Here is a 16,052-nt window from a genome sequence, read left to right on the forward strand (position 1 = left end):
CCTCCTTCATCTAGACCTAACTGTGAGCGTGAAACCATTTCATCGGCCTCTAAGAAGGTTGTTCCAAAAGGAGGTTCTTCGGAAAAACGTCCATAGAAGAGAGTTGCTCGTCAAAGAAAGAAAATACCTCTGGTTCAACTTGAAACTTACAACTCGACCTTATCAACCTACTTAGAGAGTCCAACTTTTTGGACGACGAAGGACAGAAGATCTCAATGTTTGAATGTATGATAAATACTTCGAATGACGACATGGTAAAATTACAATGCCTCAGTACGATGAAAGGAGTATTCCTGACTCGTATGATCAAGAACAAAAAGATGTTGCCCTTTTGATTCTGGACGCTTTTGACTGGAAACGAATGGGGTTGCCTTTTAGATTTAGTTCAAATGTCTTTACTGAACTAGAACAAGCTTACAAGGTGGTTCACATCGATGTAAGAGATGTGATGAATGCTGCCCAAAACAACAATAGCTCTCAGTTACAGGTGTTTAAAACTTTTGACATGACTCAAAGAGAAGATGTTTATAAATTGTTCAGTGTGCTTTACACTTTCGTTAGATATACAAAAGTAACTAAGGTCTAAGCACTGTCACATTGTTGTTCGCTACTGAGATTGTTCTTCTTTCTCGTCTAGCTCATGATATCTACGTCTGACTGCCTTATTGTACATGACATTGACTCCCTTCTTTCCAAGTTTTTTAAGAAGCGGTTCAATGGTTAACAAATATCTTACAGGCGTCTTTAAAAATTTTTTCATTACTTGGTGTCCGACCAGTCAAACTAAGCAGCAGCCCTCCGAAGAGTGAACACTTCCTGATACATAGTTGGTAACCATGCCAAGCGTTCTTGAAAGAGGCGACTATAATCTCTCTTTCTTTTAGGAACGTTAAAATTTTGATCAATCACTAAATCCAAACAACAGTTTCTAAACTGCTTCCATGATTCTGGATACAAGTGAGACCTGAGTTTATGTTCTTCTTTGAAACGTTTTTCATCAGCAATGCAAAGATAATACAAGTATTTTATGCAATCGGGTACGCGTTTACGGTACTGCTGATGTTCAGTTTTAAAAGGTAGCTCATCTTGAGGAAACGCTTTCAAGAAGGCATTCACCAAATCTCTACTTTCTTTAGGAGGGGAGGGTTCAGATTTTTTAAGGTTTGGATATGAGGGAAGTGAAGTGTTGTTGTTACACATTTTTTATGAGAATGCTTGAAGAATCAAAGTTGAGCCAGATAAAAATTTATTGAGGTTAAAAAACTTGGATATCAGGCCAGTTGTTTTCAACAACTGGGAAGTTCCTTATTGCATCCCAGTTGAGGCCGAGGAATGGACATTGAAAACGCAACAGTACAGGCAGTGGTAAGCTTCGACACTGATACAAAAAAAATGACGACTCGTCTGCCCTCTCTTCACGCAATGATTGATGAAGGTAGTAGTATTGTGGAAGAAGGTAGCAGTAATTCGGAGGAGGATAATTTAAATCCTCACACTCTCCTGAGCATTACCAGTGAAATTATCGAATATTTATTAAAAATTGATCGGCATCAAGAGACAGTGACTTCTAACGAAAAATTACATCATCAAGCGGAAGATGAATCAATTGTAAATAATTCTGAAAATAGCTCAAAGAAAATTAAATTACAGGATGATCATAATGATGCGATATTGCCTCCATTACAGGTTGCTTCGTTATGGGATTCAGTTCGCAACGAAGAAATGGAACGGAAAATATTACATTGTGTACTAACGGTTTTAACTTCCGATGGATTGGAGAATGTAGACGAGGCTTCCGATTTTATTGAACTCTTATTTAATGTTTTCACTACAAATTCTTCACTTACAATTGATTATCATATTGCCCTGCTTCAGGAATCAATTGAAGTAATTTTTATGTACTATACCTCGCTGATAGACTCTGTTGGAAGTAGTACAACACCTGACACAGTTGAAATGTTTGAAAACGTGATGATTTCTAACGTACTGAAATATTTAATAACTATCTTAGGTAGAGTGGGAAAGCATTTGACCACCTTTAATAGATATCAAAAAGGAGATTCTTGTGCTGCATATATATTTTATTATTGTGAGGGAATTCAACTTTTAGACAAGTATATGCTCAAGTTTATTCCCAATCACAAGTTATTGAATGACCTCAAGGAGCAAATTCTTAGCTTTACACATATATTGTACGATTTGATGGTTCCTATAGACATTGATGTTGAACTTGATTTTATAAGAAAACTCTCAACGACCCTTTTAGATACACTATCCTACATCCCATTTGTAAAACAAACTGTATATTTTGATGTTTACATGCTCAGCGAGGAATTGAAGTCTCATATCAATTTGAAAAAGGTTTATCTTGCATGCTTATTAATAGGAACTTTTCGATTTCAGCACTATGAATTTATTGTGTCCTCATGTATCGATCATGGCAACCAGCTTATCAGAGCCATTGCCGTATGGTCTTATGGCAATATTTGCGACAACATTGAAAGTTGTATTTCAAGAATGCAGAAGAAGCTGGTAAGCGAACAAAGCGCTGTTGTAAAAGTGGCCATAATTAAGTTTCTGTCAACCTACATTTCAAAATCATGTGGTTTACCGAATGACTTTTATGACAATTTGTTTCCCTCAATTTTTACCTCAGTCTGCCATGATTTAGAAAAGCAGCAGGTATGTTTTAACCGGTTGTTCAATGCTCTTCTTACAATAGCGCATTGAAATAGCACTACTCTCTAACCAAGACATGGTACCTAATTCAGCAGATTATTCAAAAGTCTGCACCCTCTCGCCACATTGGTCATTTACTTTCTGGTATATTTAATTTATTAGAAAGCTCTATGAGATTGCAGTGTACAACTGGCACCGAAATAGGAAATGTAAATAATAGCTTTAAGGAAGTACATGCAAAATTTTTTAAAATGCTGAGCGAAAAAAGGATACTTTCCCTTTTTACCAATGATGAAATTGCAGTCATCAAAGACTCTGCCTTTGTAGCCATTAAGAGAATTGTTTTTTCCAACTCGTCTTCATTTGATCAAATACTATTGAATAATTATGTAGATGTAATTTGCGAACTCATGGACAGGGACACGATCCAGACTATGATTACTTCACATCATGTGTTAGTGACTGCACTTTTGAGAAGCATTTCTTTTAAAAAGAGAGCAGGCCATTCATTCTTTTCCTTTGTCTGTCGACTGGGAGTATATTTGAAATCATTTCTGAAACTACCCGAGATTGTGAATATTCTAGTTCAAGACATGATTCAACGAGTTCCTTCTCTTGTAGAATCATTTACAACCATTGACGACACTCTCTCTTTACTATTTTTACTTAATAGCATTGCAGAACTGGTCAAAGAATATGGCCCTCTCATTCAAGAACAAGAATCGCTCAGGTTACAATTATCGTCTTCAATTCAAGCAAATATTATTCCAGCAGTCCAAAGCAAAAGCGTCATTATGAACAGTTATCGATCTTCAGAAAAGTCCATTGATGTATTTATGATCATCAAGTCCACGTTCTGTAACATTATTTCCAAAATTTATTGTTACTTTGACCCACAACTGGTGATTAATAATTTTAGCAAAACTCGCGAAACTTTTTTATACTTTCCAGAAAATCCTCAATTAAGGATGGGACTAGAGCAATTGGAATATTTTACGACGTTTATTGGTGTGTTGGAGAGCATTACCAATGTTGAAAACACGAATCTGGATGTAACCTTGTTGCAAAATCCTTTATTGTTGGAGATGGCCATTAGTATTTTGAAACGACTAAAACATGCCGTGGATTCTTTTTATTTTAGAGCTGAACTGAATGTGGTTTACGAAGGGGAAGCAATGACGGCAGAGTGGAAGCAGCTCATGATTAAGGCTAACCGATTGAGGTACATCCTCGAAACCCAAGCTAGAGATTTGGATATTGCTTAATAATAATTTAGGGTCTGAATAATTTATTGTTGTGGTTGTTGAGGAGTTTCTGAAGGTTGTTGAGTCTTCTCATTGACATACACAAGAACAGCATCGTTGTCTTTCAATTTGACGTCATTAAAGAAGAAGTCGTCAATCTCGACTTTGAATGGGTTATTGGCACGATCTGTAGTACTGCAATAGGCACAATCAAAGGAATAAATGTCACCCTTCTTTTGTGTGAGCCTTTCCATCATCATTGTCTTGAACTCTTCAACGCTCTCAGGACATTTGTGAGGAACCATCTTGGTTTGATAAACTGTGTCTTCTTGTCCACCAGCACGTTTCACCGAGTATGAAACACACAAAGAGATTGTTGATGATTGAGGAAGGGTTGGTTGTGAAATAGTATCTTCCTTCTTCAAACTGCTTGCTGGTGAGGATGATACAATTCCACCATTAGCAGCGCTGACTGGAGTCGAAGCTTTAGCTTTTCTTCCTCTCTTAGAAGGGGTGGTTTGTGTTACGATTCCTGCAGTGGATGTGGTACTTCCTGAAGGTGTAGGAACAGGTGGTAATTCCTTTTTCGCCTTGGTAGCTCTCTTCACCTTCTTCTTTTGTGGAGTGGTTCCATCTTCTGTCTTGGCTTCAGCACCATTTTCGTCTAATTGTTCTCCGACTTTTCTCTTCACTTTTCTCTTAGATGGGGTGCTTAGTGCTGCTGCAGCTGCTTGATCTTCAGCAGAGAGAGTGGTCATGGCAAGTGTTGGAGTGGAAGATTCAGAGGATGATTCAAGCTTTGGTGAAGTTTTCACACCATCCTTAAGCTTTGGTGGATTTTTCAAACCTTCTCTCTTGTTGACGGCACGACTGTAAGATGTTAAAATAAATCAAAATGATTTACAAAATACGATTATTACTTACTTTTTGAATGGATCATATTGTCCACGAGCAAATCTCCATTGCTTGTTGTAACATGTTGAACACACGCTCAATGACTCTCCATCCTTTGGTTTTGGAATTTGATCAGCTTGCTGTGGAAATGTGTCACAATAAGTCTTGTAATTACCAGTATTAATCGTATAATTCTTCTTAAAGTTGACTTGAAGGTTGCTTCTCTTACAAACAACGCAATACATGAGTTCATCTTCAGAAATTTCCTCAGGTTCAGCATTCTCTACGAATTTGACATCACCTGATGGCATTGGACTTGTTCCAACGCTTCTTCTTCCTCTCTTTTTACGTTGTTGTGGTACAACACCTTCATCTTCATCATCATGCTCAGCAACATAATCATCATCGTCGTGATGTTCGAGTGCTCCTGCATCTGCAAAATCTTCATCTTCCATCATATCTTCTTGATGGGTTGAGGGATTCGTTGCGGATTGAGCAATTCCTGCAGCAGAACTAGTCGATGATGATGCTGCTGCTGCTCGTGCTCTGGCAGCACCTCTTTTCACTGCTGATGTTTTACCCCTTACTTTGGGAGTGGTACTTCCTTTCCTTCTCGTGGAAGTTGTGTTCATGTCTCTATTGGTGGACAAGTCACTCTCGGGAGGTGTTTGTTTGTTCATGGCAGGTGATGCAGAAGCAATTTTCAACAAGTGTTGTTGAGGTGGAAGAGAACTCACGTGGTCTCCTTCTCCTTCATCACTGTCTTCTTCTCTGAGGAGTGTGAATAATTCATTCACTCGATTGGCTGCGGGATTGCTCGTGAAATCATCTTCATCATTGTCACTATCGCTCACATGATCCACTACGGAAGCTGGAGTGGGAAAGGATGATGAATATTTTTGGAATTGAGTGCAATGTGTGAAATGGTGCGTGTCATTGGAAATATTTCAAAATGATGGTCATCGGCATCACATGATGATTTGGATTCAATGAAATCGTCGTATGGATGAATACAATAGGATCACATCATCGAGAAGCATTGGATACCACCAAAAATGTCAGTTGTCATCATCATCATCATTAAGGATATCAGCACGCGGAGCATGATAATATTCAAAAGGCGGGTCCACATGAAACAAGGGTGAATCATCACACATATTGTATTTACATTCAAATATATTAATATAAGAATACATAAATATATCCACAACAAATACAACACTTACCATTTTGTTGTTCGTGATGGTGAGCAAGAGCTGCAATTCCCATTAGACCTTCGTGATGATCGTCATGACTCATCGTTGAACCAGGTCCTACGTTCTCAAAACATGATAAGGCTTGATCGACAAGCCATGATTCTGAATTGTTTTTATGTGTTATTGCTTGTTGTGAGGTCGTAGTCGTCGTGGTGGTGGTGGTGGATGAAGCCAACATCGGATGTTGCTGGTGGCTTGATGATGCGCTTAACTCTTGAGGTGAGGATGATGTGGATGAACCATTAATCATCTGCAAGAGGCATTATGGAATCGAAAGGATCATCCGAAAATCATTCGGGAACGAACTCGTGAGATTTATACGCGAACAGTACGAGTACTACTTACTTGACTACTGTTCGTTACGGCAGTTACTGAAGGTAATGTTCGAATAGGCACTTGGGCGGTTGCTGCCGTGGAGTGGTTGCTGCTCGTGCTGCTGCTGATGGTGTTGGTGCTCATTTTTTGATGCTTATTGGTTTGGTAAGGTTTTTTTCAAAGTGATGTCTGACAGTGAGAGCAGAGCAGCGAGGTGTAAGCGATTCTCTCGGGTGGTTGGCTTCAAGTTTGTTGAGGTGAGGAATAGTGGTGTTTTTTTGTTGATGAGGACTCGTTGAGGTTGAGGGGTGACGTGTGGCGGTGCGTGATTTGAGGTAGTGTGGATGGGTGCATGGTTGATGTGATGGCCATTGCCAAATGTGAGAAAGAGGAAGACCAACAACCACAATGCACACACACGTGCAATAATCCCTCAACAAACTTCATGTCGGGATGATGATGGAGTTTGAGGGTTGTTGAGAATATGTAAGTTCCTTCTTCGATCACATTGTTTTGTCACTCGGACGAACCATGTATTGAGATTATTCGACAAAGTATTTGATTCCGAATATAAGGACTTCGGTAAGAGAATCTTGAGGTGTTGTATTCAAAACAACGATCAATTTAACAATCCAAATAATTCCTCTTCCTCATCACAAAGAGGTTGTGTTTGACCATCATCACGAATTAATAATTTCTCAACAAGTTCCACTCTCCTCATGGATTGAGCTGCTAAAAATTTCTCTAAGATTTAGCGCACAAAAGGAAGGCATCATCGCTCAGCGTTGGAATTATGGGTGATGATGCGCAGCACACACTTTCAACTCTCATCATCAACTGAATACGAGAGTAAATGAGATCACTCTCTTCGTTATAACAAAACCAACGAAGAATGAACTTTACTTAATTAGTTTAGTGAATATTTGGCACACGTTTTTGGTGGGAGTGAAGGGTGTAATAATATTCGGAAGAATCATTCTCTTTATCATCCTATTTCACAACAGGAACCACTATTTGAAGCGTTTTTGTTTTAGAATTCCATTTTGCTTTTGCTTCCTTGTCTTGAATCTCGTGAGGGAAATTAGCAATCAACTTGCTGAAAATATGAGCAAATGCATTGCCGTAATTACAATTTTGTGAAACCCAAGAAGAACACTTACTAATGCTCAGTTTTAACAGTGAATGTGGTTGATGAAAGATCGAGTTCAATTTCCGAAAGATTATTCGTTTTGGGCAGACGTACATTGACACATAGAGTGTCACTGCTTGATGTTGAAGGATCTTTCTCATAGTCAATACCTAAATACGCATCCATTGCTGATACCTTTTGTTGGTAGATAATATCATAGCTAAATGTCATTAGGATTGGCTTGCATCATCGTAATCATTCCTAATCAAGCGTACTTACTCGGGCACTTCTCGTTCGTCCTCAAAGTCTTCTTCCATCTCATCCAATTCTGTATCCGTCCATATTTTGGGATCTAATCTCTGCGCCTTTGTTCCAATCAGCTTATCTACAACCTCAATTTTTGTATTCAACGATGAGCAACGATCGGGATGACACGATGATGAAATTTCCTTCAAAACTCTCTCTTCCTCCAATTGTTTTCGTTTGTTGTATTCTTCCTCTTCTTTCCTGCTCCTCAACTCCTCAGGATTCATCTTTTTACTCAACCCCTCGCTTTCCTCAATCACGTTGTTGAGAAGCTCGAGTTGAGAAGGCACTGGATTTGCTGTCAATTCTGGATCAAACATTTTTTTGTAACAGTTATTTGAATACAACGTCCAGCTAAACGTTGTTCCTTAGCTCAATAACATTGAGATTAGAGGTTAAACGAGAACACAAGGACTGCTTAACTGGTTGACTCTGGAGAGTTGAAAGAAGATCAAACTGAGCTATCGTCATCTCCAAAGTATCAAGGTTCTGCATTCACGACCTTACTTTTTTGTTTTGACTGCACGAACTTGCAGCTATTAATAATGTTAAAAAGAACAAACAAAATGATTTCAGCAACACAAGGTCATCCGTTTGACCAAGATGAACTCAACGCTGAAGAAGTTCATTTCATTCTGTCACACACAAGTGTGGTGAAAACACACAATCAAGAGGAACCATTGAAACATTTCTCTCTCAACCAATTAGAGCATGACAACTCCATGAAATTGGACTACCTCAATTAGAGCATGATCCGATTATTCTCACAACCTGGACTGGATAAATTTCTACCATGCTTGCACATACCTGGCATTGGAACGAGATTTCAACTCTTTCATTCTTTTCTGAATAATGGACAACACGATTTATCTCAACTCTCACCTCATCAAGCCTTCCTTCTATTTGCTAAATATTTAGGAAGAATTCGAACGTACCGAGCATTGGCACTCACCAATGATGAATACAACACAATCATTCAACAAGATTCCATTCATCCCACTGGAAGATTGAAAACTACGAAAGAGAACGTCGAGCAAATGGTCCAACAACACGGAATTTGGAAGATTTGTCATGCCAGGTTGTACATTGGACAACGAATGGTTCAGTACGATCCATCTCTCTCTTTGCATGATCATCCCGAAACAGCCACATGTATTGCAAAGGGATATATGGATTTGCCACATCGGAAAATCTACTTGATGGAGTTACAAATTCCTCTCATTGAAGTTTTAGGTTACAAAGTGAGCGATGTAAGCTTTACACCACAGAGAAGATGGTTCTCCTTTTCAAAGATTTGGTTTGATAGTTTTGATGAGGCCACTGAAAGATATGCATTGTATGAAATTCCATTCTTATCAAAGCGGTTGATGAATGTAAGGATTTTTGAGGATCGAAACGAGATTGAGAAAATTCTTCAACCTTTCAGAGAGATGCAAGAAGCAAAGAAAACCCTTTCTAATGATTATGCACTAGAAGAAGATGATGACATAGAGGATTAATAAATAATTACCTGTTGTTCATTGTTCTTCCCAAAAGAGTTCAAAAAAAATGTCTTTACCCGGGAAGTGGCTCCATAATATTTGGTCAACCATCGTCCTTCGTCCACTCATGTTTGCATTAGAAAAATTGGGTCTGATCAAGAACAAGTCAAATTCTTCAAGTACTTCTTCCGATCGGTATAGCGGAATTGGCTCTGGGGATGAAGGAAAACAAAAGAAGACATTGAAAATTGAATTTCCGATACTTCCTGTGCATCCTCTTCCTAAACTGTATGATGAAAAATCTAAAAGTTATTTTGTTCAAGATTTTGATATTGACACTGATGATCCTAATGATATTTTGAAATTCTTTAATGATTATGGTGTGGTCGTGTTTCGGAATATACTTTCTGACGAACAAATTGAAAATAGTATTCAAGAGGTTTGGGAAGAGCTAGAAGAGAGTGAAAATTTCAAGAAACATGATCCAGAAACTTGGAAGAGAGTTTCTCGGTTAGGTATTCTTGGAGACTCTGTGTATTGGAAGAAAACAGGAATGGAAAATAGGCAAAATGAAAAACTTGTAAGAGCATTTGAACTATTATACGGAAAAAGTAGATCTGAACTATGGACGAGCTTTGATCGAGTTGGAGTATTGACGCCAACTCTCAATATTCCGTGTCCATACTATGACTCCAAATCGTTGCCAAAATCTAGCATTCCTCATGAAATACAGTCTCCAACTAAAACGGTGGACAAGGAACATTTAAGGACAGAGGCTCAGTGGCTACATTGGGATTGTAATCCGTTTTGTGTTCTGGGAGAATTTCCACCAACTATTGAAAGCGAAGAAGAAAATACATCCATTTTGGAACTGAATCCAAATTATTATTTAATTACTGAAAACAATGGAAACCATGGATTATTGCGATTGCAGGGCGTGCTTCAATTAAGCGAGTCAAGAGAAGACGATGGAGGATTCCTCTGCGTTCCTGGATTTCACAATCATGCCAAAGAATACGCAGAGAAATTAACTGCTATTCGTCCTGGCCCCAAATGCACATTCTTAAGCGTATTTAAGGGAGATAACTTGTTGTCACAAACACAAAAGGTACCAGCCAAAGCAGGCTCACTGATTGTATGGAATACATTACTACCTCATGCAAATTATCCAAATCATTCAGACCGATTCAGAATTTGTCAATACATCAAAATGATTCCAAAAAAAGGTAGTGAATCATTCCAAAAGTTAAGAGCTACCAAGATCGAGGAGCATGCACGAGCATACTCATTTGCACCTTCAGAGACTGGCAAACAAGTGTTTGGTTTTGAACTGCTTGACAAGTACAAACAACTGTAATCGTTTTATTTACAACCCATGTACAAATGTAAATTTTGTAAATTAATGTACATTATGAAACCTTAATAATTTACACAATTGTGAACGTATGGCATTTTACACAGTTGTGATTCCCAACAGCTTTTGGAAACCTTCATAGCATAATAACGTAATACCGAACAATGGTGAAATGATTAAAACTCTTGGTAATGTGCCTTTCCAGAGTAACTTGTTAGTGTAGCAGTATTTAGCAGCTTGAATATAGGTCATCCCCTGAGTTCCAGAGCTTCCAGCATATTGCTAAAGTCATGCAACCACAATAAAACAATGATTTAAAAATTAGAAAATTCATACTGTTGAAATGTGTGTAAAAACTTACGAGACGAGTCTTAATGACATCCATTGGTGTTGCTAAAGCAGCTGCGAATGTACCCGCAATAATGGATGACAACAAAACTTTTGGCAATGGAAGATATTCTCGTTGAGATTGAGCTCTATAATAATTCTTGACACGAGCATACATAGAGAAGTAAATCATACTGAATGGCACATCTCTCATCAATGTGGCCGTTAAACCCTTGTACATTCCAGTCAAACCGACTTGTTTGATAAATGCAATGGTTGAGTGATTCTTTCCAGCCATTTGTGCATTAATTTTTAAAAGTTCCATAGGAGTTGTTGCCTGTATAATTGATATTTCCAATGGATCGTGTCACCAGATCATGTTTTTTCAATGTTGTAACTTACCACTACTTGACAAGCACCAGCACTGCCTCCACTGTTTAGCGATTTCACAATATTGACATCATCAAATGGTTATGGTAATCCGATGATTCAAAAAGTTCAAATATGCACATGTTCATCATCACCAGGAATAAATAACGAGTAATAGAGCTCACCATATACTCACCTCAACACTTCAATCCACAATGGCAATTGTTGAATTTGTTGTCCTTGTTGTTTAACAGTATTTCCAACAAATTTACTACTGTAGAAAGATCGGAAGAAATCATTAGCAGCCAACTTGATTGCCTTCTCAGGCATAATTCCAACTAATGGTTTTGGTGCCATAATCATGATTCATCACGACCAAATATCATAGCCTTCAGCAGATGAGCTCAACACATTCCTTGTACATACCCAAGTTTGGAGCAAGTCCACGATATAATGCTCTCAATCCTCCATTATCTGGACGAATGGTATCCCGAATAATTTGTGGGATAGATTGTTGACCCGATGATGATTGAATTTTAGTTTTCAACAGATCCAGAGGAAAAATTGTACAGGCAGCAATGCATCCAGAGGCAGCACCGATCGAGAGGTTTTTAAAGAAGGTCGTTGAACCAGCCGATGATGATGAAGTTGTTGTCATCTTTGAATCAGCAACGGAGGTTTTGGAGGTTTTAGTGAAAAGTATTTTTTTAATGAAACGGTTTTTACAAGAGATGTATCCAACGGATTTCACAACAAGGCAAATTTACAATCATTGGTATGATACACAATTAAGGTGAACTTTCTCTCATCTCCCGGATTATATGTTGAGGGAATAATGTAATGGGCAATATTTGCTTGAAGTGTGACATTAAGGAATGCAATTCTCTGGAATGCCCAAGAGGGGGTTTTTGTATAGACGCTTGAAGAGTTCATGGCTCCTTTAAACACATGAAATCCAATTGCTGCCAGTTTTCCATTCTTCTCTTCTTGACAGAGTAAAATATCGACGTCACAATCTTTCTCAGCAGTCACTAAGCATTTTGGGTTGTTCCAATATGAATTTACGTTGTTGGGGCAACCTCCGGCTGAGATTCTCACCCATTCACTGTGAAGGATTATTTTCTTGTATATAGAGCTTGTTGCTAACTCGAGATTAATTTGGAGATCCCTCATGCTCTGATTTCTAGGCACATAACATCGTATGGTAAATCTTTCCATCAAAATACCAGGTTTGAAGGTGCATGGCACAAGAACGATATTTTTGTTTGCCTCCATCTCAAAAGTCTCCTCATTAATGTTTTCAACTCTATTTACAAACGGCAGAGGTGGGGCCGCTTCTTTGTTTTCAAAAACAGGTTTGGTTTGTCCGTGATCATTTCCCTTCAGAATGTACATTCCTAAATATTCTAACGGCTCTTTTTTCTGCTCAATGCTGACACGAACTCTCATTTTAGAGCAATGTTCGCTCTTAATAGTCAGAATATATTGAGGATTTAAAAGCCATTTCCAAGAATTCATGCACCCTCCACTTGTTAAATGATCAAATGATCCATCAATGCTCTGTATATGGTAACATTCATTCTCTGGAGGTAACAAGTTGAGAGAAAAATCATTCACTCGCTTGTCCACAAACACTCGCAAAATAAACTTTCCAACCTTATCCTTAAAATAGACAGACGGAACAATAATGTAATTCCCTTGAGTTAACTGTTTGAATTTTACAGTATTTTCTCTACTGTATTCAAAAGTGCTTTTAAACGCAACATTTGATTGTTTAGCAAAGAAGCATCGGTGCATTCTTCCCTCGGATCTCAATACATGGAATCCAATTGGAAAATCTTTTTCTTTTGCTTCGCTAAGATATTTCGAAGAGTGTAACATTAAACTGACAATTATATCAGTAGTGTCACTAACGTACAAATGAAATTGTGGGCCCTTCCTAGAATCCTGTGTGTTGGCAGTGAACAATCCTTCACCATTAAATTGGCTCCACCTAGTTTTGCATTGCCAGATCAGCGCTCTATTCGTTTCCTTGGGGTCTGAAAATGCATCGTTTGGGTCGTTAATTAGAACGCATACATCCAAATGTGTGAAATATTTACAAAAGTCTTCAAGACAAATATGAAAACTTCCATCTTCAGAAAAATTTGGATTCACTACTTCAGCAACCTTCGGGTTTTGTGACCATTCTATAGAATTGTCAGACCACGGACCTGTCCATTCACCTCGTGCCCAAGGATTCTTTAACCGTATTAATCGATTCTTTCCAACCTCGAAGCATTGAAGAACTGCATAGGCATGACCTGCCATTAATCCAGTGTCGGCAATGTTCGTTTCTCCTACTGACGATGATGAACTAGCTCCCAATAAGGCCGATTGATTGGTTCGTCGGTTGAGATAGGCCCACATCTCTTCCAATGATTTTCTCTTAATGTCAATCATCTCAGATATGCCTGATGTCATATCTACCAAAGCATTTCTGACAAATCCTCCCTCAATGGCGGCATACGAGCCATTCAATTTTGCATACGCCTTCTCGATTAAGGGAACCCATAGCTCGTTGGGGTCAGAGCATTTCCCAAAAACTAAATTTCCTTTAAGGTCACAAGGAAGACGGTCATCGATGGTGACGTGCTCCCATCTTCCATCTCTAAAAAATCTAAATGTATATTTTCCTCTTGAATCGTGCTTGGGATACGAGACAACTAACTTTTCAATCCAATCTCGTTTCTCTGACAACACGCAAAGAGCTCCAATGAACCAACTAAAAAAAACGTAATATATTTAAGGCAACTCATCCTTGTTGACAACCTACCAATCTCCTAACCCTCCTTGAGCAACATCTTGCGTGGTTGCATCTTGAACAAATAGTGAGGGATTTGTTACTCCATTTATCTGATGAGGTCTAAGCCAGCTCTTGATCCGTTTTGCTCCTACATGTTGATGAATAGATCCATAGCACTATCCAGTTCATTGAACAATAACTCACCTGGTGGTGGCTTTTGATTCGGTTTATAAACGCTGATCATATCTGCTGGAAATTCCGAATCCTCAAATGGTTCATCGCTTTCATCAATACTAGTTTGTAAATTTTCAAACGGAGGGGGATCTTCAATTTCGTAATCCGTACACTATTCATGTTTGCAATAATTTCAGATATCTCTCCGTTGATCTTTGCGACGATTGAACACGTACATTAAATTTGAGGCTCTGATGGTCTGACATTTTTTGTAGTTGCGGAAAGGTTATTGTCTTTGTCAAAACACATTCAAAAAAACGTACCTAATGTATTTTATTCGAGAGTGACATGGGAGAATGCAGTTTCTAAATCCTTAATCAGATCCTCAACGTCCTCAATACCACAGCTCAATCTAATCAATGTATCGTCAATTCCCAACTTTTGTCTCATTTCAATAGGAACGGAAGCATGAGTCATGATAGCAGGATGATTGACCAAGCTTTCAACACCACCCAAACTTTCAGCCAATTGGAAAACCTTCAAGTTTTCAAGGAATTGTCTTGCTTGTGCGATGCCTCCCTTAATCCAGAATGTAATCATACCACCAAAACCAGTTTGTTGTTTCAATGCAATGTCATATTGTGGGTGAGCCTTCAAACCAGGGTACACAATTTTAGCAACTTTTGGATGATGCTCCAAGAATTGAGCAACGGCCATAGCAGCTTCTTGATGTTGTCTCATACGAACATGCAAAGTCTTTAAACCTCTGAGAGCCAAAAAGCTATCGAAAGGAGAAGGAATGGCACCCATCGAGTTTTGCAAGTACTTGATTCTCTTATAGATTTCTTCATTAGCAGTGGCACAGACTCCCATGACGACATCACTGTGACCATTCAAATATTTGGTAACAGAGTGCATGACAATGTCAGCACCAAAATCTAATGGTCTTTGGAAATATGGAGACATGAAGGTGTTGTCTACAATAAGAATAGCTTGTGGACAATATTGCTTTCTCCATTGATGTACTCTTTCAATGTCAGTGATACGTAAAGTTGGGTTCGTTGGAGTTTCCAACCAAATCATTTTAGTTTTTTCAGGACGAACAGCATTCTTGAATTCATCTTCCTTGTTCAAGTCAATGAAAGTGAATTCCAATGAGAACTTGGAAGCAACTTGTCTAAAGTAACGTCCAGTACCTCCATAAACATCATCAACAGAAATGACATGATCACCAGCCTGCAACATATGAAGCAAGGTAGTGGTACATCCGAGGCCGGAGCTGAAAGCACAAGCGTATTTGCCATTTTCCAAAGCAGCAACGCATCCCTCAAAGGCGTCTCTGGTTGGGTTGGCTGTTCTTGCGTATTCATAATGGCCAGGATAATGAACACCAGGCGAAACTTGAGCAAAGGTAGAGCTCAAAGAAATTGGAGTAATAACGGCACCCGAGTATTTGTCTGGTGTTTGTCCAGCATGAATAGCGTCGGTTCCAAAGTGAGCAAAAGGAGCAAGCTGAGTGAGTTGTTGTGGTTGTTGAGACATTTTTTGGTAGTGATGATCCACCACACGCAATGGCTGCATAAAAATCAACGGGTCATGCGTTAAAATGCGTTCTTATTTTTTCTTTTGAAATTTGAGACGCTTCGGAAACTTTTTTCTGTTGTGTCTTTCACAGCGCTTGGAAACTCATTGTAAGCTATGGACCAACCACTCAAACCGACGTAATTTACAAAATTAAA

General features: G+C 38.7%; 9 protein-coding genes across 9 annotated transcripts; 3 read left to right on the forward strand and 6 right to left on the reverse strand.

Moving 5' to 3' along the window:
* Nucleotides 1–783: 783 nt before the first annotated feature.
* C9374_008175 (uncharacterized protein) lies at nt 784–1,200 on the reverse strand (the record flags this gene model as incomplete). The annotated part of the gene is made up of 1 exon (XM_044698222.1): nt 784–1,200. The coding sequence occupies one exon, from the start codon at nt 1,198–1,200 to the stop codon at nt 784–786; it is 417 nt and encodes a 138-aa protein (XP_044545798.1).
* A 192-nt stretch (nt 1,201–1,392) lies between these two features.
* On the forward strand, nt 1,393–3,944 carry C9374_008176 (uncharacterized protein; the record flags this gene model as incomplete). Its single annotated transcript, XM_044698223.1, has 2 exons — nt 1,393–2,682; nt 2,736–3,944. The coding sequence occupies 2 exons, from the start codon at nt 1,393–1,395 to the stop codon at nt 3,942–3,944; spliced, it is 2,499 nt and encodes an 832-aa protein (XP_044545799.1).
* A 23-nt stretch (nt 3,945–3,967) lies between these two features.
* C9374_008177 (uncharacterized protein) lies at nt 3,968–6,532 on the reverse strand (the record flags this gene model as incomplete). Its single annotated transcript, XM_044698224.1, has 4 exons — nt 3,968–4,793; nt 4,848–5,688; nt 6,044–6,323; nt 6,419–6,532. The coding sequence occupies 4 exons, from the start codon at nt 6,530–6,532 to the stop codon at nt 3,968–3,970; spliced, it is 2,061 nt and encodes a 686-aa protein (XP_044545800.1).
* Nucleotides 6,533–7,378: 846 nt separating this feature from the next.
* On the reverse strand, nt 7,379–8,143 carry C9374_008178 (uncharacterized protein; the record flags this gene model as incomplete). Its single annotated transcript, XM_044698225.1, has 3 exons — nt 7,379–7,484; nt 7,549–7,737; nt 7,797–8,143. 3 exons carry the CDS (start codon nt 8,141–8,143, stop codon nt 7,379–7,381), a joined length of 642 nt encoding a protein of 213 aa, XP_044545801.1.
* Nucleotides 8,144–8,572: 429 nt separating this feature from the next.
* C9374_008179 (uncharacterized protein) lies at nt 8,573–9,322 on the forward strand (the record flags this gene model as incomplete). The annotated part of the gene is made up of 1 exon (XM_044698226.1): nt 8,573–9,322. One exon carries the CDS (start codon nt 8,573–8,575, stop codon nt 9,320–9,322), a length of 750 nt encoding a protein of 249 aa, XP_044545802.1.
* A 49-nt stretch (nt 9,323–9,371) lies between these two features.
* Nucleotides 9,372–10,661, forward strand: C9374_008180 (uncharacterized protein; the record flags this gene model as incomplete). The annotated part of the gene is made up of 1 exon (XM_044698228.1): nt 9,372–10,661. The coding sequence occupies one exon, from the start codon at nt 9,372–9,374 to the stop codon at nt 10,659–10,661; it is 1,290 nt and encodes a 429-aa protein (XP_044545803.1).
* A 96-nt stretch (nt 10,662–10,757) lies between these two features.
* C9374_008181 (uncharacterized protein) lies at nt 10,758–12,012 on the reverse strand (the record flags this gene model as incomplete). The annotated part of the gene is made up of 5 exons (XM_044698229.1): nt 10,758–10,940; nt 11,020–11,322; nt 11,388–11,418; nt 11,551–11,692; nt 11,781–12,012. The coding sequence occupies 5 exons, from the start codon at nt 12,010–12,012 to the stop codon at nt 10,758–10,760; spliced, it is 891 nt and encodes a 296-aa protein (XP_044545804.1).
* An 89-nt stretch (nt 12,013–12,101) lies between these two features.
* On the reverse strand, nt 12,102–14,579 carry C9374_008182 (uncharacterized protein; the record flags this gene model as incomplete). The annotated part of the gene is made up of 4 exons (XM_044698230.1): nt 12,102–14,118; nt 14,170–14,287; nt 14,344–14,485; nt 14,550–14,579. The coding sequence occupies 4 exons, from the start codon at nt 14,577–14,579 to the stop codon at nt 12,102–12,104; spliced, it is 2,307 nt and encodes a 768-aa protein (XP_044545805.1).
* A 67-nt stretch (nt 14,580–14,646) lies between these two features.
* C9374_008183 (uncharacterized protein) lies at nt 14,647–15,855 on the reverse strand (the record flags this gene model as incomplete). The annotated part of the gene is made up of 1 exon (XM_044698231.1): nt 14,647–15,855. The coding sequence occupies one exon, from the start codon at nt 15,853–15,855 to the stop codon at nt 14,647–14,649; it is 1,209 nt and encodes a 402-aa protein (XP_044545806.1).
* Between the last annotated feature and the right edge of the window lie 197 nt (nt 15,856–16,052).

This window comes from Naegleria lovaniensis (genome assembly GCF_003324165.1).
Source record: "Naegleria lovaniensis strain ATCC 30569 chromosome Unknown tig033, whole genome shotgun sequence".
Taxonomy (NCBI): Eukaryota; Heterolobosea; class Eutetramitea; order Acrasida; family Naegleriidae; genus Naegleria; species Naegleria lovaniensis.